The sequence below is a fragment of the Sander vitreus genome, chromosome 8 (genome assembly GCF_031162955.1).
Source record: "Sander vitreus isolate 19-12246 chromosome 8, sanVit1, whole genome shotgun sequence".
In the NCBI taxonomy this organism is placed as follows: Eukaryota; Metazoa; Chordata; class Actinopteri; order Perciformes; family Percidae; genus Sander; species Sander vitreus.
Window position 1 is genome coordinate 6409799 of NC_135862.1, and position 22987 is coordinate 6432785.

The 22987-nt window shown below is 39.6% G+C and overlaps 1 protein-coding gene across 1 annotated transcript in view; it reads left to right on the plus strand.

Moving 5' to 3' along the window:
* The window catches only part of cep290 (centrosomal protein 290), a 42614-nt gene that overhangs the window by 8173 nt on the left and 11454 nt on the right, over window positions 1–22987 (plus strand). Inside the window, exons 11-42 of the mRNA XM_078256520.1 lie at window positions 406–529; window positions 2167–2339; window positions 2655–2817; window positions 2936–3036; window positions 3133–3199; window positions 5083–5195; window positions 5743–5818; window positions 6022–6155; window positions 7420–7584; window positions 8978–9127; window positions 9227–9342; window positions 9430–9532; window positions 10072–10302; window positions 10623–10796; window positions 10922–11033; window positions 11632–11837; window positions 12138–12289; window positions 12422–12533; window positions 13056–13511; window positions 13675–13839; window positions 14053–14160; window positions 14277–14411; window positions 14504–14773; window positions 15151–15258; window positions 16244–16443; window positions 17513–17726; window positions 18219–18356; window positions 18801–19022; window positions 19525–19638; window positions 19716–19858; window positions 20862–21017; window positions 21352–21475. Of these exons, the coding sequence (XP_078112646.1) occupies window positions 406–529; window positions 2167–2339; window positions 2655–2817; window positions 2936–3036; window positions 3133–3199; window positions 5083–5195; window positions 5743–5818; window positions 6022–6155; window positions 7420–7584; window positions 8978–9127; window positions 9227–9342; window positions 9430–9532; window positions 10072–10302; window positions 10623–10796; window positions 10922–11033; window positions 11632–11837; window positions 12138–12289; window positions 12422–12533; window positions 13056–13511; window positions 13675–13839; window positions 14053–14160; window positions 14277–14411; window positions 14504–14773; window positions 15151–15258; window positions 16244–16443; window positions 17513–17726; window positions 18219–18356; window positions 18801–19022; window positions 19525–19638; window positions 19716–19858; window positions 20862–21017; window positions 21352–21475 (5025 nt within the window). The remainder of the gene's footprint in view (window positions 1–405; window positions 530–2166; window positions 2340–2654; window positions 2818–2935; window positions 3037–3132; window positions 3200–5082; window positions 5196–5742; window positions 5819–6021; window positions 6156–7419; window positions 7585–8977; window positions 9128–9226; window positions 9343–9429; window positions 9533–10071; window positions 10303–10622; window positions 10797–10921; window positions 11034–11631; window positions 11838–12137; window positions 12290–12421; window positions 12534–13055; window positions 13512–13674; window positions 13840–14052; window positions 14161–14276; window positions 14412–14503; window positions 14774–15150; window positions 15259–16243; window positions 16444–17512; window positions 17727–18218; window positions 18357–18800; window positions 19023–19524; window positions 19639–19715; window positions 19859–20861; window positions 21018–21351; window positions 21476–22987) is intronic.

Below are 22987 nucleotides of genomic sequence, written 5' to 3' on the forward strand. Positions count from 1 at the left end.
CCGAAAGCGGTAATATGCAAGATGAAAATAATAATTACAATGTGGAGGGTCATTATTGTGTGCATGCCTTTATTTATGTCCTTTCTAACAGAAGAATTGGTGTAGATGGCCATTTTATGTTCTTCCATCTATCTGTCATTTTTCCTGCTTTCTGCTTTCTCTCTTGGCCTTGACATGCTTTATCAACCTGTCCTCCCTTCCATCTCTATCGCTGCTTTGGGCCAGGTCATATATGAGCTCTGCAGTGTAAGTTTCAACTGCCCTGTGCCTCTCAACCTCAGCCTCCCCTTTTTTAACTTCATAAATCAACTTGATTGTGCAGATAAGTGCAGATAATTTAGTGTGCTAAAGCTGTGCTTACACATACATTCTCATACATTTAAATTGTTTGTGAATGTTCTATAGGCTGTCCAAGAGAGAGATAATCAAATCAAGATACTGAGTGAGCAGGTGGAGCAGTACACAGGGGAAATGGAGAAGCACACCCTGCTTATCGAGGAGCTAAAGACGTCCACAAAGAAAGACAGAGGTGGGTGGATCACTGCTTAAGACAATTGTGATGATCTTATGGTCAACTTAAGCCCCAGACACCAGCTAAATGCTGTTGAGTTGAGGTGAAAGTTAATTTGCTCTCACAGCTGATAAAAATCATGTTAACTAACAAAAATTAACACGACTCATACGATTCGTAAGGGCCTTTCAAAATGTCACACTCCAAGAAGAGAAAAAAATATAGGCAAACTGTTGAATTAGCCTTGGGAAGCAAATGCCAAACATTCTGGGGCTTTCCGCTTCTCAAATTTTATATTTTCCTCCTTTTCTCTGTTTGATATCACTGTAACATGGATGTATTTGGGGATTGGACAGTTAGTCAGACTAAACAAGCAATTTTAAAACGTCCCCTCGGGCTGTTGGAAAGCATGACAGACATTTTCCACTTTTCCTTATTTTATTTTTTTACATTTTAAGACTAAACAGTGGATGAATTGAACAAATATTGAACTATGGAAATCACTGATTCCAAAGCTACAGAAAATACAGGCGCCATTGGCCAGGTTAAGTAAGGTAGTGTGTGTCTGCCCTTAGAAATCTGTATTTTAAAAGAATCCACAGGAACAGAAAGATGAGAAAAAACCCTCATTGTGGTCCCTTTTTCTTTAAGTGGCTATTTTAAGGTGAGCCGAGTTTTGTTAAGCCTACTACACACCAAGCCGATAATCAGCCGTTGGACAGTCTGGCGAGGTCAGTGACTCAAGTCTGTTCGGTGTGTTCCGTGCCGTCGTCCGTCGGCTTTCATTTTGGCTGATTTGACATGTATAATCGACGGGGCGGGCACTGCCGGCAGTCAGACTCAAATAACCCATCTGATTGGTAGAGTGCTAACCCGGAAACGGGGAGCGGAATGAGCGTGACTAGAGTCTCTCAAAATCTGACGAAATTTTTTTAAACTGACCTTTGTTGATCTCAAATGAAGACAGATTCAGCAACTGCACGGCCTATTTCTTGCTTAAAATGTTTTCAGAAACACGTTTCGGTGAACTATTTTAGTACAATATGAGATCGTATTCTGAACAAGCCGCCATGACAGTCTGTCTTTGAATTTCCGGAGAAACCAGACCCACGTGACGCGTTCGTCCAATCAGCCGCCGGTTTTCATTTTTGGGCGACAATACAGATTAGTGCCGCCTGCTGATATAGAGACGTATTACGTCTCGTCGCTTTGGTGTGTTCCAAGGCACTTTTTGACTAATTCGGGTAGACTGATCAGTCCAACTGCCTTTTTTGCTGAGGGTCGGCCGACTGGTCTGTGTGTCTGGGCCTTTAAAGGTGCAAGTTTACCATTAGATCTAAGTTAGTAGTAGTAGTATCACCCCAACATGCCAAATTCATTAATTATCTCGTATGTCAGTTCAATCTCAGCCTTCTGCTAAATTAAGTATGAACTATACTGTAGCTATTATGTTATTGGGCTGTCTTTTAACAAATTCTGTGGCTGTTAAATACAGGTGAACTTGAGTTAAGTACCAGTATGTAAGTCTGTAAAGTTACCTATGCTTGTTATGAGGTGAACTAGAGGGACTGGAAAATACATTCTGATATTGTGCAATCACCAGATGGTTACTTTTGTCTGCAGTTTAAGAAATTATTTAGATTTTCTTGTCCAAGGCCTACCATCGGCCATACAGCAGAGAAAGATGAATGAACTGAAGTCCGAGCTGGAAGCTGCAGAGACGAGAGCAGTGGAAGCAGTGCGGGCGCTGAAGCTTGTGGAAGCTCATGCTGAAGAAAAAGACAAAGCACTCATTGAGGCTTCAAACCGCTTGAGCCAGTATGAGTCTGTAAGTCTACAAACAGTCTGTCTTTCCTCTTTGTTTTTTTTTAGTTTTTTTTAAACTTATGGCTTAGTTAAAAAAAATTTAAAATCCAAATCGAATGAATTTGAGGATTAGATTCCAAGAAGCAAGCTTTTAATAGACTAAATGTGACTATGGTGTGATCAACATGCTTTTTGGATCTACAAGCTATGCGTTTGTCTTCCACCATGTCTAATCACACCCTCATTTCCCCAAAAAGCATACGAGTTGAGAAAGAAAGCAGGAAGAGGACATGCTTTTTGATAGACGACTATTCACTGCTCTGTATCTGTATTACAGGGGACTTATGGCCTGGAAGCAGCCATTGCAGAGATCAAAGAGTGTAAAAATCAGATTAGAGTGAGAGATCTTGAGGCAGAGGCCATGACCAAAGAGATGAACCAGCTTGAGCTGAGAATCAATGACCTCATGGACGAAAACGAGGATTTCCGAGAAAAACTAGGTCAGTTCTTTAAAAAAAAAAAAGTATTCCCATCTGTCAGTCTATTTCGAACTGACTGACCTGGAGAAATGCAATTCATTGTAATTTGGTTTCTTTTGGTATTTTCTTTACTCACAAGGTCTGGAACCAAAGCAGGAAGTGGATCTGACGGAGTTCAGGCGAGCCAAAGATCTAAGACAACGCCAGTACAAAGCAGAAAACCAAGTCCTCACAAAAGAGGTAAAGTGGAATTAAAAAGGTTATAACTATACACTGCTTTTATAACAACTATGTTTTCTGAGCACCTCCCACCTCACTGCTACCATTTCTTTCTAGATTGAACAGCTTGAAGAAGAGAGACTGGAGCTAAAGAAACAAATCAGATGCATTGTGAAGGAAAAAGGTGATGCAAAAATCATGGCATTAAACAACACCAATTATTGTATTAACATTTTTGCCATGTTTTTAAAGGGTTACTTTAGGGTGTTTCCATCTGTCTGTCTATTATATCTCTTGTGATAAAAGTTGTCCGTCTTTGTCTAAACTTGGAGGGATGAAGTTAGTTTGCGTTGTGTACAATCATTTAAATATCTGCACTGATTGGCCTGGTAATGTAATGCAATTATGATTAATTAAAAAAATGTCACAGAAATACTTTTTTCTCCAGAAAAAGTGTTCCTATAAAAGCTGTTGACAGTGAGTGAGGTTTTCCTCGGATAGTATAGGGGAGGAGGCAGACATTTATTTCAACAAGGGCTAGAGGGCAGATATCTAAAAAACCTGGGCAAAATTCTAGCTGCTCCACAGCAATGGTTGGGCCGAACATTTTGAGCAGGAAAAGAAAAAGGCAGTGGATGGAGAAGAGGAGAAAAATGGCAAAGAAACGAAGATTACGTCAGCAGAAATGCCAAACGGAGACATTCCTGCTCATCTGTTGAGTATGCCCAAGAAACAGGCCTTATGTTTAAATGAAGGTTGGTGATTGGTGCGTAGGGGATTTGAACTGCTAACCTCTCGCACTGAAAACCGATATCAACCTTGTAGAACTACAGCTCCTCTAAGAAACCTATGTCTCCAAAAGCATAATGCCAGAGTACACATTGACATGTTAACCTAGGACGCAAACTAATGAGATGGTCATTTTAGACAGGTGTGTTGATGCTCAGAAACCTCTAAAATATGCAGGGAATGTGTACCAAAGCACAATGGCTGATTAAGTATAAGATGATCACCTTGTAACTCTCTGGGCTTGAACTCACAACTGGAACTGGACTGATTGTTAATCTGAATCAGGTGTGTTAATGCAGACACATTTAAAATATGCAGGGCAGTTGTCCACAGCACAATACCTGATTAGATATATGCATGATCATTTTGCAACACCAGGGGCTCAAACTCAGAACCTCCTATAATCTGGGTAATGACCAACGTGACCTCACAACATCTAGTAGACAAGGGACGGGATTGCATGCAAATTGTAATTTATTTTCACAAAAATTAAAAAATGACAAACTGATGTATGCAATAGTGTAGATGAGGACAAAATTCAAACATGTTTTAAAAATTCACTTTTTGAGCTAAAACTACAATGATCTTGCACACTAAATCTACAGTGATCTTTGGATGTTGTGAGTTTTTTCCATGAACATCAAAGATTGTTTACTGTATCCGGGAAAATGTTTTATTGTCTGTGGGCTCAATTTTGTATGTATCAAAAATCTGAATGGTAAGTCTGTGGAGGACAATCTGGAGATGACGTTCCCCAAATTTGGTCTCAATTGAAACAAAAGTGTGGGCGTTGATAGGTTTAAGAAGTGTTTGTTTTTGCAGAAAGTAGAGTGAATGACTGCTACTGAGTAAAAGCAGGGCAAAGTTTCTGCTCTATTGGGGCTACAGTTTGACATATGTTGCAACATTGTAGCATGAACAGTTGATTTGTTATGAATTTGTAAAGTTTAAGATTTTGGATGGCTGCTGTAGCGCCACCATCAGGACAATTAGCACACAAATTTCACTGATTAAGTTTGGCACAGGACTGGACTTGTGTGCAAATTGTGGTGATTTTCCATGCATGGGAACATGGATTTCTTCGCAAGAAGAATAACAATACTGCTAATAACAATGGGGTCCATGCAGCTTTGCTGCTCGGCCCCTTACTATCTGCAAAACTATCTATAGTAGTCCTTTTAGCATTTTGCTACCCTTTTTAAAAGTGTTATATGGACAGAAAAATGTTCAATATTCACATTTTGCTGTTTCTAAAGTAACAATCAGCTGTGTCTATAGGGATCCCACGGTCAAGCTTGCTGCTGGAGGAGGAGGATGTCAAGCCCAGCAGAACTGTACAGCTGCAACTTAAACAAAGCAGCACTTACGCAGATGAAGAGATCCGACGCAAAGTAAGCTTGTGGCTAATAACGTCATTTTTTGCATGTCAACTTTATTCAAGGCCCAGTGTTTCAAAGAAGAGCAGTTTCCTGATTAAGCCACAGATTTAATGGTTTAGATTGAGAATTTCCCTTTTCTAGACAGACGTGGTTACACGATTCATGCACTGAACAGAAGAAAGCAAACCCCATTAAAATGCATAATGATGAAAGAATTGGGGAAAAATGAAGATGGAAGAGAAAGAAGTGGAATTAATAGATGAATATTTTATTAACTCATCACCTTTTGATTTAACCAGTGCTAAGAGTACAGGTGTATGATGCATTTTTTAAGTGAATCGGATGATGTCATGTAAGCAGAGTATTCAGGGGTTATTTAAAAAAACAGTAAATCTAGTAGAAAGGAAAATGTATGTAAAGCAACAAACTAAATCAATGAATGATTAGTTATTATTCAAGTATCAGAGAGCTGTTTGGGTGCAGTACAGTTAACGCAATACATATTGCATCTGTAGCTGAAAGGTTTTCATTGTTAACTTTTTGATTACAAACTTTGCAGAATGAGTACCTAGAAAAAGAACTGAGCAATAAGGAGAGGGAGCTGGAACTTCATAAGACCCAGTTTCACATCAAATGTAAGTATTCATCTGATTTGCATTTAAAGTTCACATGGACATTTTTACAGTTGAGTAAGTTCCATTCTGACAACACTTAAAGTAAGATGTACAGCAGGGATTATTATTGTGGTTTTCATAACATGAGACTTAAGGGAATGAGGGGAAATACAGTACATCAGAGGTCACAGCTTCACTGATATCGATCCCTCCTGTACTCATAGTGGATGAACTGTCAAAAGTGAAAAGGGACCTGGAGGGTGCGCTGAAAGATGTCCTCCAAGTCATGAGGATTAACCAAGAGGCCACTCTATCTGACCCTGCCATCAACATTCCCCGTCTTGAAAGGTTGGCTAATGTAAGTGTCTCCCATGCACCAAATTTGACATTAATCACTGATTCATGTTTAAAGATAGACTAAAGTGACATTTATAGCCACAGTGTTTTTTTTTCCATGATTAGTAAACAGGTTTTGATCAGCTTAATCTTCAAGATTTTTTTTTTTTTTTTATTGCTTCCTTTAGTTGTTCAAGGTTTGGTCCATATGACTTCATTTAACTAGGAAAAGTGCCTTGTTGACATTAAGGATCTCTTGTTCAATAGTGTCCTGGCGAGACAACAGTGGCACATATAACAAGCAGGTTACAAAATAACATTAGACTAATAGATTACATTTTATTCTCACACTGCTTGACGGATAAAAACAAACTCTCCATCCATCTTCAGGTTTTGGCAGTTCAGACCTGTATTTATCGTCAAATATCTTATGAGTTTTGACAAATCTCTCATAAGCTATACCTGGTACTTTATCTGTGTCAGTTTTTGTGTCATCTTTTTCTGTTTTCTGTTCTCTTGGCACTGATAAAATCATCGTCCCTTGTGAAATGTCCTGGGCACATATATCAGGTCTGTAGTTTAATAAAATGCCACTAAGGGAACATAACATTTAACCTAATTGCATTTAATACTGAAGGAGATAAGTGCATTAAGTTCATGTTAAATGTCATGTATATATTCTCACGCTCTCAATATTCACTGTGTACAGTGCTTGTACAATTGGATTTGCTATGCTGAAAACAATGGGCATACTTCCCTTCTCTGCATTTCAATGGTTTATGTCAGTTGATAAAACCAAGGGCTGGTCACATAGCAACTTAATAAGCAACAAATGCGGCATGACCGAAAAAACAGTTGAGAGGAGTCAAACTTTTCAACATAAAATGATCTAATTTGAGTCAAGTCAAATTCGAGACAGCTGAAGAGGATACTTGCTTGGCTTTGACGTCACACTGCTTGGCTTAGCATCAGACATGTCCATCACAAGAAGAAGTAACAGGAAGGGCCAGGTACAAGCCACATGCAAACAGAAAAACCATAGTAAGTAGTAGTGTTAATGTGATCTTTACTGTCAGCAGTGTAATTTCTTTTGGGGGGGAGTACATGTATTTTTATGTACAAGACATTTTAACAAATGTGAAATGTTAAATGAAACCTGTTCACTGACTGACAGGCAACACTTAAAATTATCTTTTTTTTATTTCACAGATTGGGTCTATTATTCATCATCCAATGTTTTATTGGGTTTGTTTTAATGGCATTCTAACTATGCTCATTTATCACAGGCTGTAGATATCGGCAACATGAGCGGGCAGTCTGAGTCAGTCCTGCACCTAAAGTCCCAAATACATCAGCTGGTGGGGAGAAATGAAGAACTAAGGCAGGAATTGAAATTGGCCCGGGAGGAAGCAACGAGCAGTTTCAGTCAGCATGCCAGAGCCAAAGAAAAGGTACATCCATATTGTTTTATGTCAAGATAAAGAGATGATACCGTTGAATGATAGACAACAGGATAGTTTTTTTTTTTTTCATCATGACGCATGAACCTTTCTATCCAATTCCTTATTTTGGCCATATCCTTTCATTTGGCAAGATAACAAAGCAGTATAGTACACCTTGTCAGGTTTTTCTGGCTACACATCATCAAACATGATTTGTCAAGTCATGTAACGCCGAGCACTTATGAAACATTGGTTATTCAATGTTAACTCCAGATGTTTACAGCTGTGTTTCACAACTCTCTTTTCCAAATCAACAGAATAAATGTCTTACGTGGAAGTAGTTACACAGACAAATGTACAAATGTATACAATGAAGATTTATAGAGACAGTGGCAATGCCTGGCATGCTCTCCGTCTCTGGGAGTAATTAGCATTACTGGAACATTTCTTCGAACAATCAGTCGTCTCTGTTTTCAACATGTGTTGCTTCTGTTTCATATAACAAGAGAAAGGAGGTAAACAAACTTGTGTCTTCACATTTCAGCTTCCATTCGGTTTCAATTAAAGTGGTCTGATAAATAATGTTTAATAGAAACAAATGTTGGTTGGATCCCTGTTCTTAAAAGGGGAAACCCTGGTTTCAAAGTATTTCCCTAAGGCAGTTGTCATAACTCATCCATAAGTTCTCCAATTTTATTCTCTAACATCACTTTGTTCTTTTATGTATCCTATCTCAGGTGTCTTACTTTTTTTATCTGATTGTCTGGTTCATTGTATTGTTATACGTTTTATTTACTTTCTCTTTATTAGTTTGTCGGTCTTTGGTGGGCTATGTTTCACCTTTATTCTTTATTTGAATGGCACTGGTTATGAAGTGAATCACCTGATCATAATTTTCCTAAAATGCCTTTTGTTTTTGTAAGAAAGAAACTCATGCTTAGCAGTTTGGATTGATGCTGTCCTATTGTTAAAACAAAGAGTAAGCCTCTGATATTAGAAGTAAACTTGGGAACTATTTTAATGGACAAATGACAAATATTTAAAAGTTAGGGCTGCACCAAATAAGGAAAATATGCAATGTGCCATGAATAAACAGATACAATACTCAGTTCTGCATTTCTGCTGCTTTCAGTATCCTGCTAAAATACATTGAATTAAATATAAAAAGCAACCCTAAAAAAAGTTACTTTTTAATGTATGTTTTCTTCTGCTATTTTCTTTCAACTAACACAAAAAAACCTTGAGTGTCTTCCACGATATGACGCAGCCTTTCGCGATGTGTGTATTACGTCAGTTGATATTGCGATGACGATTAAAAAAAAAAAAAAGATATATTGTGCAGCCCTAGTATTATCAATACAAAGGTTTGACCGCAAGGCACTGCTTTTGTTTTGCTTGTCAGATGAGCCAACTGGAAGATGAATTGGAGCTGTTAAGGAGGTCAGGCAGCAGGGGAGTTGTCCTCCGACCTCTGACCCTCCCCGAGGGCCTGGTGCCCAGCAGCACTGAGGTTATTAGTTCTCTGAATGAGTACGCTGTTCGACTTCTTCAGGTCAGTTCCACTGCCTTCTTAAGACCTGAATGGAAAAGCTGTAAATCAACAATATGTCCCAATTATAAATTAGACACGTCTAATTCTTGTATTAATTAGGAGCTAAAAAACAAGGAGGAAAAAAGCAAGACACTCGCAGGAACTCTGGAGGAATACAAAGACAAGTTTTCAGTTATTAGCCATCAACAGGGACTCCTCTATAAAGAATACCTAAGGTTGGTTAACAAGAAATATTCTCGTAGGTTGGTAACCTTCAGTGCAAAATTTGAAACAATTTTTTATTGTTTTGTTTTTGTGCTCAGTGAGAAGGCCGACTGGCAAAAGGAAAAAAAGACATTAACAGAGATGAAGAACAAGCTGGAGGATCAACAGCAGATGGATGCTGTTAAAATCAAAGAATTCAACGTAAGTGTCAAATAAATGTTTATATGGTTAATGGTACTTAAATGTTGCAAGATGGACTGCACTTTGTAGCGCTTTTACCTAAAGCGCTTCAAAATGTGCCTCTTATTTTCTCACACACACACACACACACACACATACACACACACACACACACACACACACACACACACACACACACACACACACAGCTATTCTGGCTCAATAAATGTGAAACACACATGGGGAACATACCACTCACTCCATGTTGTAGTTTAAAATATGAGCGCGAGTCTTGGGAGGCACAGATTGCCTCACAGCAAGAAGGCGATGGGTTTTAATCTTTGGTGTCTGCACATGTTGGGATAACATGTCAGTGTTTTTCTTAAATAAAAAAATGGGTACAGAAAATGAAAATGGATAAGTCGCCGAATATGAGGAAAAGAATACCAAGGTGAAATTGTTATGGATTATCCTCTTTGCCTCACTGTACTTGACCTACCTTCTACTGAGTTTTCCCCAAAGTGTCATAAAGTGTCTTACTTATCCATTTCATCCATCAGGAGCTGCTTGACACCCTTCAGAAGGACCCGGAGTTAATCAGGAGACAGTTGAGCGAAGCATTGCGCACGTTGACTGTGCTGAAGGTTAATGAGAAGAAACTGACGCGGCGCTATATCACCCTGCTGGAGCAAGAACAGCACCTCCGCAAGGAGAACAGCAAGCTTAAGGATGAGAGCAGCCACATGCAAGCGTCTGTCACCCAGAGGATTGGCTATCTGCAGAGATACAAGGTAGAGAAACAAAAAGTTCAATTCCACCGACAGACTCCGCAACAAAACTAATTCAAATATATATATAGTTTTATTTTTTCAGAGTAGAAAAGTAAAAGGCCTCCAACAGCTTTACAAAAAGTTCAGCAGAAATCATTTTAATGACTTTGACTCCAACCAAAAGCGAATGCATAAAGTAGTCCCCTGAAAATCCCTATAGCTTTTGTAGCGAACATGGAATAACACCCATATTGCCAAATACTGTAATTCCCTTTTGGAGTAAGATAGTATTTCCACCATTCTAGGGCCCTTTAACAGAACTGTCTTTTGTTTTGTCTTAGGAAATGGCTGCATATAAGATGGCAGCACTGCAGAAGGCCTTGGATGATAGTGTGCCCTCATCAGACCTGGAGAGGGCTAACAAACAGTACACAGAGCTAACAGTCAAATACAGAGACATGCTACAGAGGGACAGCCACCTGATGCAGAGAACCACCAACCTCGAACATTTGGAGGTATTAAAACAAATGCCCTACTGCCCTAGTATCTTTTTTACATGTTTACCCACACCTTTATTATTTTTGACTGCTAACCGTTGACTGACCATGTCATATTTGTTATATCTTTTCCTGTCTCTCAGAGCGAGAATGAGTCTTTGCGGGAGCAAATCTCAGCCATGAATAAAGAACTGGAGATCACAAAGGAGAAACTTAATACTTTAGAGCAAGCATGGGACAACATCAATGCAGTTGGTAAACTAAGGATGAGTTTGATTATGTTCAGTTCAGTTATTTCATCATTCAGAAAAGAAATGTGTCTAAAACACCATAAACTGACAGCCAGTAGATGCCATGTAAAGAAAATTTCATTCTTTTAAAGCTGAAGTTCTTGCCATCATTTTTATCAACATAACATGTCCATGGTATTGTTGGCTTTCTTCCTGATAGAACTTTAATTTACTGTTTTCTCCTGGATACATGCAGTGTTGTAATACAGTGGATGATTATCACAGACACCTTAGGTGTGTTATCTTCATTTTGATCGCTTCTTTTGCAAAAAAGGATCTGCTAAAAATAGGTATAGTTAGAACCTGATCTAAACCAGTTCTGCTGGCAAAAATACACCAAATAAGGTACAATCACTGCTACATACTAAAACAGTCACATTTAAATTATATATATATATATATTTATTTATTTATTTAAGTAAATGAGTATGAAACCATTTTAATTTGATCCCAGTTTTATAACTTGCTGCAAAACGATTAATCTTAATTTAACTTGTGAGTTTGTGGATTCCCCCCATATATCAAATTCTCATCCCAATTTGTGTTTTTTCCCTTAATATCAGGAGGTGCAAATAGCATGGATAAGGCAGACAAAGCTTTGGCCAACAAAGAGATGGTATCTGCTGCCAGGCGCATCACCACTCTAGAGATGAAGGAGCTGAATGAGAGGCAGAGAGCTGAGCATGCGCACAAAATGTATGAACACCTGAGGAACACCCTCAAGCAGGTGGAAGAACGTAATTTAGAACTGGAGTCCAAGTTTGCAGAGGTATGAGGCCAAGGAAAACAGCAGACGGGTTGTTTTCTGTCACACACTTGAGACTTGCTGTTGCTGAGGGTGTCTACATGATAGATTTTAAATAAATTGTGCTAGGCCATTTGGTTCACCTGGCAAATATAGAGCCTGCTTAGAAAATATATATATATTTGTCAACATTTTGGTTTATGACCCCTAAAAGCCGCAACACAACTCAGTCTGTGCCAGATTCTCACTAGTTTAGGACATTTTCCTTTTTTTAAATAGACTTATTTAATCATATCAAGCAATGGTACCTCTGTTTTTCTTCAGTTGACCAAGATGAATGTAGAGGCCCAGAAGGTGGAGCGGGAACTGAGAGATGAGCTGGCAGACAGCATCAGCAAAGCTGTGAGCGATGCTGACAGGGCCAGGATTGCAGAGTTGGAGAAGGCCGAGGCTGAGCTGCGCATCGAGGTTTCTAAGTATGTTTGACAATGTACAGGCCTGAGATTGGTCATTACTTATAATGTTGGTAATAAAGGCATGTAGGCTTATTATACTATTAAAATATAAAGTTTACGGATGTAATGTGTTTGCTTATTTATTTTGTACAGGCTTCAAGAGGTGTCTGATGTGGCCGTGATGCAGGCATCTGCTATACAGGCCAGACAACAGTCCAAAGAGAAGGAAGTAGAAGCTTTGAGGAGACAAATACTAGACTACCAGGTAATTGGGTGTTGTTTTAAAATTTTCTTAAACTTTTTTGAACTTAGGAAGGGTAAATCATTAACTTTTCCTGTTCAGTACATTCAATTTTACTGTTGCTCTTGAAGTCAGAAGCTTTTATAAGGCTGACTGCCTGACAAACCTCTGATTTACAAATACAATAAATGGGATTTCAACTCAGCATCTTATCTACTTGATGCAATGTAAGAACTCACCATATCTGATAATTAACTGCACTTTCTATCACAGTTATCAATTCACAGGTGACAATTAGTTATTGTTGTATTGTATTGTTGCTGTGTATTTTACACATGAATGTGTTTTTATCATGACAAAAGTTAAACCATAGTTAAAACATTTGTATTATTGCTCTGCCTCTCAATATTGGAATGGTAAAGTATGTTGAAACGTATGAATGAAAACAAAAACAACCCTGGTTGTGTAGCAAACAGTTTGCATACGTTATTGAGTCAGGTGAAATGGATTTAAGCGTGTGTCTTCAGTGTCATCTCTTTCCCTCAGTCGCAGTCCGATGAGAAGGCCCTCATTGCGAAGCTCCACCAGCACATTGTGGCTCTGCAGCTCAGTGAGTCAGCTTCTTTGGCCAAGCTGGAGGCTGCCACCTCTCACATCCAACAGCTGGAGGCCTACAAGCTGCGTGCTGAACAGCGACTGGATGCCAGTGAGCGCACCCTGTTCCTCGCCCGCCAGGAGGGCAGAAATCGCTCCAAGCAACTACGGCAGACCATCCAGTCGCTACGTAGGCAATTTGCCGGAGCACTGCCTCTTCCCCAGCAGGAAAAGTTCTCTGTGGCAATGGTGAGCGTCCAGGAGGACAGAGCAAAAGCCCAGGAGGAGAAGAGGAAGGCCATGGAGGAGAGGAGGAGGGCAGAGGGCAGGGCAGAAGAACTAGAACTGAGACTTAGATGCCTGGCGGAGCTCATCTCAACACTGAAGGATGTGAAAGGGGCCCAAAAGGTAATTCTGGTTGATTGACAGAAATGTTAAAATCTCTTCTTTTTTTTTTTTATAGTAGAATAACACACACTGTTAGTCTTCCGAGCCTATTTGTTTATGGCACATATTGCCCACAGCCAATCTGCAATTGCTGAAGACTACTCTACTGTAACACTTAAAACAGGTAACTGAGTGGCACAAGAAGATGGAAGAGGCTCGTCTACAGGAGCTGAGGAAAGGCAGGGAGCTGTTGGTCCAGAAGGAGGAGATCAGGTACCTGAAGAACCTTATGGAAGAGCAGGAGCGAACTATCCGCTCGCTGGAAGAGGATATTGTGCAGCAAAACATGGTGAGAGAAAAACTCTATGCACAAAAATTTTCTGACACAAATTTGTTTGTTTAAATTAATAAACAACCACTTGACAAACGCATCAATGTTATACAAACGCATCACAACTTGTTAAGGAGCTTGTAAGTACAGAAGCTTGTAAGTACAGAAGTGTGTCAGTAGTATTCTAGTGTTCAAGGTAATGCAGAAAACTCTTATTTTTGCCACGTCAAGCTTCAAGAAGAACGGCAGCTTGCATATGATCAGCGGGAGGTGGAACTGGAGCGCCAGCTGGACCAGTACGAGAAGCACCAGGATGAAATTCTAAGCAATGCGGAAAAGGTAAACTGTTGTTTGCAGAAGAAATTGTCCGTATTAACAGCAAGTAAAACATGATTATTCAGAAACAGGCTGGTGTTCCCGATATAGGGTATTACTATATTTGTGGTTGTTTTCAGTATGAGGATGGTACAGGATCCCTACCAGACCCGAGTCTGCCTCTTGCTCATCAGTTAGAGTTCGCTTTGGCTAAAATCAGAGAGCATGTCCGCCGCGTGTTGGACACGCAGGCCACCTGCAAAAGTTTGGACGAGGTATAGTATTCATTCCCTGTTCATACACTCAGTATTTCTCATAAATCAAATGCATAGCATATTGTTTGAATTCTAATTCCTTTCCTATGCAGAAGTTGAAAGAGAAAGAAGCAGCTCTGTGGAAGGCAGAACAGAACGTTGTGTCCAGGGATAGAGTTATCAATGAGCTGCGTCTTCGGCTCCCAGCTGCTGCCAACAGAGAACGCCTGCTAGCTGACGTTGCCAATCATGAAGAGGGCCAGTCAGACAATCAGCCTACCCTCAAGCTGGCCCACCAGACAATCAAAGACCTCCAGGGTCGACTTGACAAAAAAGAGGACGTGCTAAAGAAATACCACAAGCAGTTGGCTCAAGCCAGACAGGTACAGTGATAAAAGGATGCAACAAATCTCTTATATTCATTTCCATGTGTTTTTTAAGAGGCATTAGCTACTTTTGTAAGTAATATTTTATCAGGGATTAGTTGCAGTGTATGTTGGAGTTAGGGTTTATGAATGTCTTGAGTCTCCAATGGGTGGAAAACCAGAAATCTCAGCACTTAGATTAAATATTTTTTAGAAGTCTCCACAGAAATATTCTGGCAATTATCTATTAATAAGTAGTAAACATTTTACATATTGCCTCTTCAATTTAGATACCTGGCTTGGAGTTAGAGTAAAATTAATAACATTTTTAGAAGGTAATCTTTCTATATCCAAAGCATTTTTGTTTCAATTAACCAGTACCTTGTTGATCCCAGGATCAGGAGGAGATGATAAAGAGACACCAGGAGGAGCTGAGAATGTTGCATCAGAAGTTGGACTTGCACACTGACACCTCCCTGGACCACTTCAGACAGACAGCAATGGTATGCATGTGTACATGCCTTGCTTCGTGAACTGTTTTTGTTCTTCTGCTCAAATAGCTTTGGTTTTTGTTAGCTAAGGCTCACTACAACATTGGCAACAAAGATTGTGCCAAAGCAGGAGGTCTGCTGGAAGAAGGGACAAAGCACAGAGAGAGGAGAGGCTGTTAGAGAGAAGGAGACAGGTGGCATTGCAAAAAAAAACATACAAGAGAGCAAGAGGACTGCACAGGAAGAGGAGAAAGAAGCACAGCTGAGACATGCAGCCAAGAAAAGGAATGCTGTTAGATGTAAAGCCCCCAGAAACCCTCCAAGTGAAAGCAAAGAAGTACTGATGGACTAACTACTAGCTACTTCACAATGAAAAACAATTCAACTACATCTTAACTACTTTAAAGAACTGTAGCGTGCCAAACTAAAACTACAGTACTTTGAAATAGCTTTAACTACATCCAAACTATGTTGTGGAAAATTATCATTTCTTCACAAGTGAAGAAGAGTAAAGTGCTTGAGATAAGCTGCTTTTGAACCGCAGGAACTTTCACCCGGAACTAGGAATCTTATGAGGAACTCATTGCATTTCGACTGCAGGGATCAGGGTCTAAATTAAGTTCTGGGGACATTTCCCGGGGAGCTTTTGTACCCCCCAAAAAGTCCCTGATCGTAGGGAAGTACTTTCTGAAAGTACAGGAACCTTTGGATTGAGGTATGCAGGCACACGCTGCTGCTTTAACTCGTGTACTGCTTCATTCATAAAATAAGGAAGTACTCAAGGGTTTATGTGTATATGTACTTTATTTGATATAATTAAACGTAAAGTTAGGCCTTGCTGAGACAGAGACAGAGAAAAAAAGATAGATTTGCACATTTGCATTTTCTGGGAGTAATTTAGATGTTGATCTTTGAGTGCTATTTGAAATTTGGAGTTCTGCTTTGTTTAATGCTGCGTTAAGTGTTTTGTTAAATGCTCCCTCTTTCCTTTGTCCAGGAATTGATGAAGAAGCCCACTATCAGTGTGCCAACCACCAAGCATTTGGAGCATCTGGCTGAGTTGGAGCAGACAGTGGCTGAACAGGACATCTCGCTCGCCTCCGTCACAGAGAAGCTGAAGCTGGCCACTGCTGAGTTGGAGCGACAGAGGGCCGCCATGGAAACACTGGCTAAGAAACACGCTGACGAGATGTCAAAGTGATTATCCCTTTATTAAACCAGAGGGTTTTTTTTCCTAATGCAGCATCCTTTGTTTGTTTCTTATCTTAGTTATTTAGGTAAGTGAGTACATGAATTATTGATGCAAATATTATCAGCAGACAACATAACGGCTTTTAACAATTACATTTTTTATACATAGGCTAAACTACATCTATGTTTATCACATTAATGTTAACATCCTTGAAACACTGAAATCAACTGATCTCAACTCAGTATTTTTTTGGGATATTTTGGTAAAATGAACCCAGGATTAGCAGAGGAATAATCACACATTTAAGTTGTGGGTGTGAAATGCCTAATGTTGTACAGCATTAATTTAACTGTAAGCACTTGGCTAACTGGCAACTCATTCAAGATTACACCTAATGTGTGAAAGCCCTATAGGAATATGCAGCTCATGAGGTACAGGGACAATGGGTGGATGTCACAGTTGAGCGCCAGGACGCAGTTCAACGCCACAATTGGTGAAACTAATCTTGAAACTGTGGTGATTGTATAGATCTTTTGTGCTGCCATATTGAAGATGTGTGTGAAGCATCCACGTTTCGCCAAAAAAATAATCTTAATACCCTTTATTAAACTTCTTCAAATTCTTCCCTACATAGAGTATATTATGTAAGTCTGGACAGACATGGATGCAAACTGCAACTTGACCAGTTGGCCAAGGCTTGCGACTGCAAGGTGGTAATTCTAGTTCTGTATGAGTGAGGAAGTAGACATGTATTTGTTTTTCTATGTTCGCTGCAGGCTAACGTTTAGGTATGTTCCCTTTTAAGTGTTTGTGATTTTGATTTACTCTAATCACGACTAACACCCCCTGCATACCATATTAGCTACTGAACACAAGAAACACATGGTCAATAGAAAACAGTGCCCCCAACTGTATAGAGTCAGTAGTAATGATCTGGAGCAAGTCAAAAATACTTTCCCACTCACATGTCAGATATAAACTAAAAGTCACAGTACAAATATTTAAAATGATGTAATAACACAAGTTAAGAAACCTCTATTTTATAAAAACAATCTAACAGAGGATTTGTTGCAGGCTGGAGGGGTATCATGCTGCCCAGGTGAAAGCTCTGACTGGCAAGACTGAGGATCAGACGGGCCAGATGGCCCAGATGGAGAAGGAGATAAACTACTTCCGAACTGAGCTGGCAGCCCAGAAGGAGGCCAACGTCCGCTCCCCCAGCAATACCATGAAAAATCTGGTGGAACGACTGAAAGCACAGCTCACCCAGAAAGAGAAACAGCTTAAGGTTGTTCTTTTATTATAAAAGTTTTCTTGTACTTTTTTTTTTGGGGGGGGGTCTGTGGTTAGCCCTGTTGCCTTGCTGAAATACCCAGATTCTGTGTGATGAAGTGGTAACCTGACCCTGATGTTTTCCCACTGTTCACTCAATTTATGCTGCGACTGAAACTTGAATAACGTTTGAATAAATTCAGCTTTTTAGCCTTTTAGCTGCATAACAAGTAAAAGCAGTTTATCAGGATACTAGTTTCACAAAGAATTAGAGTGCCCAAAGCGTTTTTAATGACACATGCATTATTCTATTATTTGTCAAAACTACAGCCACATTCTGTATTTTTTCACCACATAAAGGAAAAAAAATAGTTTATCAAGATGAGTGGGAGAGAGGAAGTTGCCTACATAGAAATGGATAATGGTGCATTAACTGTAAAATGAAATCTGAACACTACACTCACCATATTTATCATGCCTGACATCTCTTTGATCTCTGTTTTCTCAGGCTCTCAGTAAAGCTCTGTTGGAGCTGCGGGCAGAAATGACGTCTGCTGCAGAGCAGCAAGTCATAGCCAGCGCTGCACAAAAAGAGGAGAGTCTCAATGTACAGATGCTGGTTGACAGACACACCAAAGACCTAAAGGTGGGACCCCTTTATTATAATAACACCCTTTTTCATGCATGTTGTATTTCATTACTGACATTTATAAATAGCTGTTGAGCTAATTGACTGACACAAAGAAAGCTTCAGGAGTAAATTAATTCAGATTACATTTCCATAAAATAGTAACATTCCATAAAGCAACAGCAATATACACATCTGGCACACTAGTGCGTATTTAAGGCAGCAGGATTGGTGCATGTGAGACTGACTCAAAATAAACTACATTGGCTGTGTTTGTAGTATAAAAGAATTGGTTTTTCATTGATTGACATTGATTTTTGGACAACAATAGAGCTATATGGCACATATGCAGACAATATCTGTTAGTAGCATCAATTCATTCATGGTTTTGGGCTTTTTATGGGATTTGTTGTCAATAAGAAAACTATAGAATATCACAAGAAAATCCCTCTTCTGACAAAGGTGCGGGTGCAAGAACTCAATGAAGAACTTCAAGCTGCAAAGGAGTTTGCCAAAGCAGCCAGAGGCCGGGAGAACACCCTGAAAGAGGAAGTGGACGGCCTAAACCAGGACCTCCAGAGGAGTCTGAAAACCCAGAGACGCCTGCAGGCTGAAAAGGAGGAGAGAGAGCAGGAAATCCAGGATCACAAGCAGCAAATCAAGAGGCTCAGCAGCGCCCTTCAGGTTAGTTTCTCTAAAGAGTGTGTAATAACACACCAAGCTACTGATTTCTAAGGAAGCGTGCAGCTCGGTTTGACCTTGATCTGGAGCTTATTGTTGTTATTACATACGCTTTGAATTGATACGCTCAAAGACAGCCATATGACACAATATTATCATAACATCGTGTGGACAAATGGCAAGACATATAATAAAACTGTAAAATGTAAACTGAGGAACGCATCAATAATGGAGACTCACATTTTTCTATGATTTAAAAACACCTCCAGTGGATATCTGAATTTAATTATTCAGCTATTCTTCATATTCTGTGTCTGTCTCTCATGTCGCTTACATGAAGCCATGGGTTGTGACCTTAACCTTTGCAGTGGTAATGCCTTGGTTTACTCATGGACTTAAACAGTAATATGAAATACCTGGTGGTTAGGACCACTGTCAGTCTCCACTGTACACTAATTAAGAAACACAAGGTGCTATGGAACTCTTTGTCTCTGTTGCTAACAAGAATCAACCAGAACCAGATGGAAAGGGGCCAACCATCGAGAATCTGCACAAGAAGATCAGGGAGCTTGAGTGTGACTTGGAGAAAAAAGCTGAAATGAAGGATGATCATGGAAAGGTTAGAGCATCAATTCTGTTATAAGAACTGTCATTCGTTTGTACTTTCATTTGATGTACAACACGTTTGTTTTACAGAACAAAGGCGAAATTGTGCGTTGGGAGGAGGGTAAGAAGTGGCAGGCCAAGGTGGAAAAGGTGAAGAATTCACTAAAGGAGAAGGAAAGAGAGAATGAATCACTGTCGAAACAGCTCGGCACTCTGAAAGACCTCTATGCCAGGTCAGTGTGTGCATGGTACTGAATCGTTTACGCAGTATTCTTTGATCTTGCTCTTTGTATACATGACAGAATGACTTCAACTTAAAGGATCAGTGTGTAGGATTTAGGGGGATCTATTGGCAGATATGGAAGATGATATTCACAATTATGTTTTCATTAGTGTATAATCACATGAAACTAAGATTCATTGTGTTTTTGTTGGCTTAGAATGAGCCTTTTATATCTACATGGAGTAGGTCCACTTGCATGTTGCACCGCCGTGTTTCGACTGCTCCTTTAGCTGCAATAGGCAATTTGGAACATTTGGTTCCAAATGACAGCACGAGGGACTGAAGTTTGCAAACTTGAAATAATGATAAAAATCATAATCAGGCCTATTAATTTTCTTAATTGTTTTGTCTATACATTTTTAATTCAAAAAGGTCATTTTAAAGTATTATATTATTCGACTTCCAACTCCTTGTTTGTAACCAACTCACAATCAATGACCAACCAAATAAGATATTATTTTACTATTATATAAAAACAAAGAAAAAGTGCAATTCACACATTTGAGAAGCTTGAAAAAGAAAATGTGTCTTTTCTGCTTGAAAAATGACAATCAATCAATTGTTTATCAAATCATAATAATAAGACAGTATAGTTGTTAAGGAGGGAAGGTGAAGGGTTTGGCTATACACGTTTTCTGTCAATTTTCTAGTATCCCACCCAAACTTAATACTAAAAAAGTGCCTGGTTGCTCACTCAGTGCTATAGTGCTTATACACTTTGTACTAATGATGACAGTGCACCATTTTGGAAGTTAGTAAACATAAAATCCGTGTACTTTACTGTTTTGTTTCTTTACTGTTTACTGTTTGTATCAGGAAATAATAAATCTGTTGACACAATTCAATCTGACTTTGGAAAGCTACTACCACTTTCAAATCTGTTTAAATGTCAAAAACTAGAGTGCAACTATGTTTATTAGCCCAATATTTCTATGGTTTTATTGTGCATGTAGACTGGAGCAAGAGAAGAGTGCACTGCAGAAAAAGCTGAAGGGTCGAGGTGTGACTGCTGATCAGGTGGTGGGAGTGCGTTCCGCTGAATTGGAGAAGGAGATGGAAGAACTGAAGAAGAAGAACTCAGACCTGGAGATACAAATCCTCACCATAAAGTATAACTAAGTCAAAACAAGACACTAAAATTAGGACATTTTGAAGAGTTACTTACTATTTTTTATTTTATTTTTTTAACAAGTTCACTATTGTTTAGTATACTTGTAAATTGGGTACTTAGAACATATTTTCCAGTTCATATTTAACCTTTATTTGCACTTGTAAAAACACATTGATGAACAGGAAGTCCCTTTTACAATGTGCTGAATTGACATAATAATAATAACAGTAACATTGTATTTATGTAACACATTTCATACAATAAGATGCACTAATGTTTTTGCTGACGCCAACACGCATGCCAATATGGTTAAACTATTTGTGAACTCGCAGACAGCACCAGGCTTTACCTCGTGATGACGCCATGGAGAATCTGACGCTAAGGAACCGCTACCTGGAAGAGAGACTCCACTCCGTAGAGAGCCAGATATCCAAGGAGCCTTCATCAAGACCCTCTGTAAGTGCTCATCAACATGCAGAACATGATGATTGTAATGAATGTGCAGGATCTTCTTAGTCTGGCTATCACCAGACCGAGCTCAATCTTTTAAGACTGAACATTAGTCTGGGGAGTCTGCTCGGTATTTCCTACTGCACAAGAGGCATGATCAACGGGCATAGTTCAAATGACTCTGTACACAATTGGATATTCCTTCAACCAATCAGACCAATGATCCTGGTGACGTAGCAGCGACAGCGGCATCAACGGGTTGCTGCGCTTCGGTGGCCGCTATGTTGAATGTAAACAAGAAGCTGCTTGGTCGCTTCTCTATCGTCATCGTGTCAAACCCGCCAATAGCGCGCCAGGTGGACAAGCCAGTTTGTGATTGGTCCCCGCAAAATTGTAACGGAAGCAGGATAGATAAACGTACAGGTTTCCAGCCTGAGCTGCAGGGCGAAATCAAATCACCGGCAGATCAGGCTGGGTTTGCCCAGTCTAGGATCTTCTCAGAAATATCCTGATAATTCACATGAAAACATAAATGCATGCTAATACATATAATGCTAGAATGGTTAAGAAAATTTACCTTTTTTGATGAATTTGTTAAATGAGATTTAAAATGAACGTTTTAGGTATTCATTGAAGACATCACCTTTAAATCTTACAACTTGTGATGGCCATTTTTCTTTTCTTTTTTTTTTACCATTTTATAGAGTAAAAGATGAATTGATCAATTTAAAAATGAATCTATGTCAATTGATAATGAACATTATAATTATTTTCAGCCCTATATACACATAGAGATTACAGTACCTCCCATTTGTTGCAGGTTGTCCAGTAGGCAGTCCACAATACATATTCCTACATACCGAACAAGACCTCATGTCGCCTCTCTGTATAATGTGTTAAAAAAAATGTGTTTTTCTTTAATCTCTCTATTCATCATTCTTTACTCTCTTTCTTTATGTATCTCCTTCTTCATTGGATTTAATCTGATTTATTGCGAAGGCAAAAAGCCCCTCCCCCTGGGCTTTGAGAAGGATTTGTTCTGTCACTTGTGATGTTGCGGATGAGGCATGTGAAGGCAATGCAGCACCTCATCTTTCTGAGTCCTACAGCCGCTCTGTTAGCCATGAAGCGGTTGAAGACCCTGCTGATCAACGAAGAGAGCCAAAGCGAAGCCAGGTAGCTAGAGAAACCCAAACCAGCATTGTGGGAGCAACGGAACAAGAGCGCTTGAGTCCTGATGTCGCAGAAAACACAGCAGCAGACAACACGGATGTGACCGGAGAAGAAGATGACGCCAGTCGAGTTAAAGAAGATGACACAGAAGCAGATACTTTAGATCATCCACAAGACACCCAAGGTGGTTCTGAAGTTGAAGTGGTTGAAGAAACACAGACCATAAAAGGAAGTGAGCCGGAGCCCGACGATCCGTCGGAAAGACCAGGATCAGTGCTGTCAACCTCTGAGCCAGCCGTGGCAGCAACGGGCGCTGAAGCCTTGAATAACGAGGGTGTTGGTGAA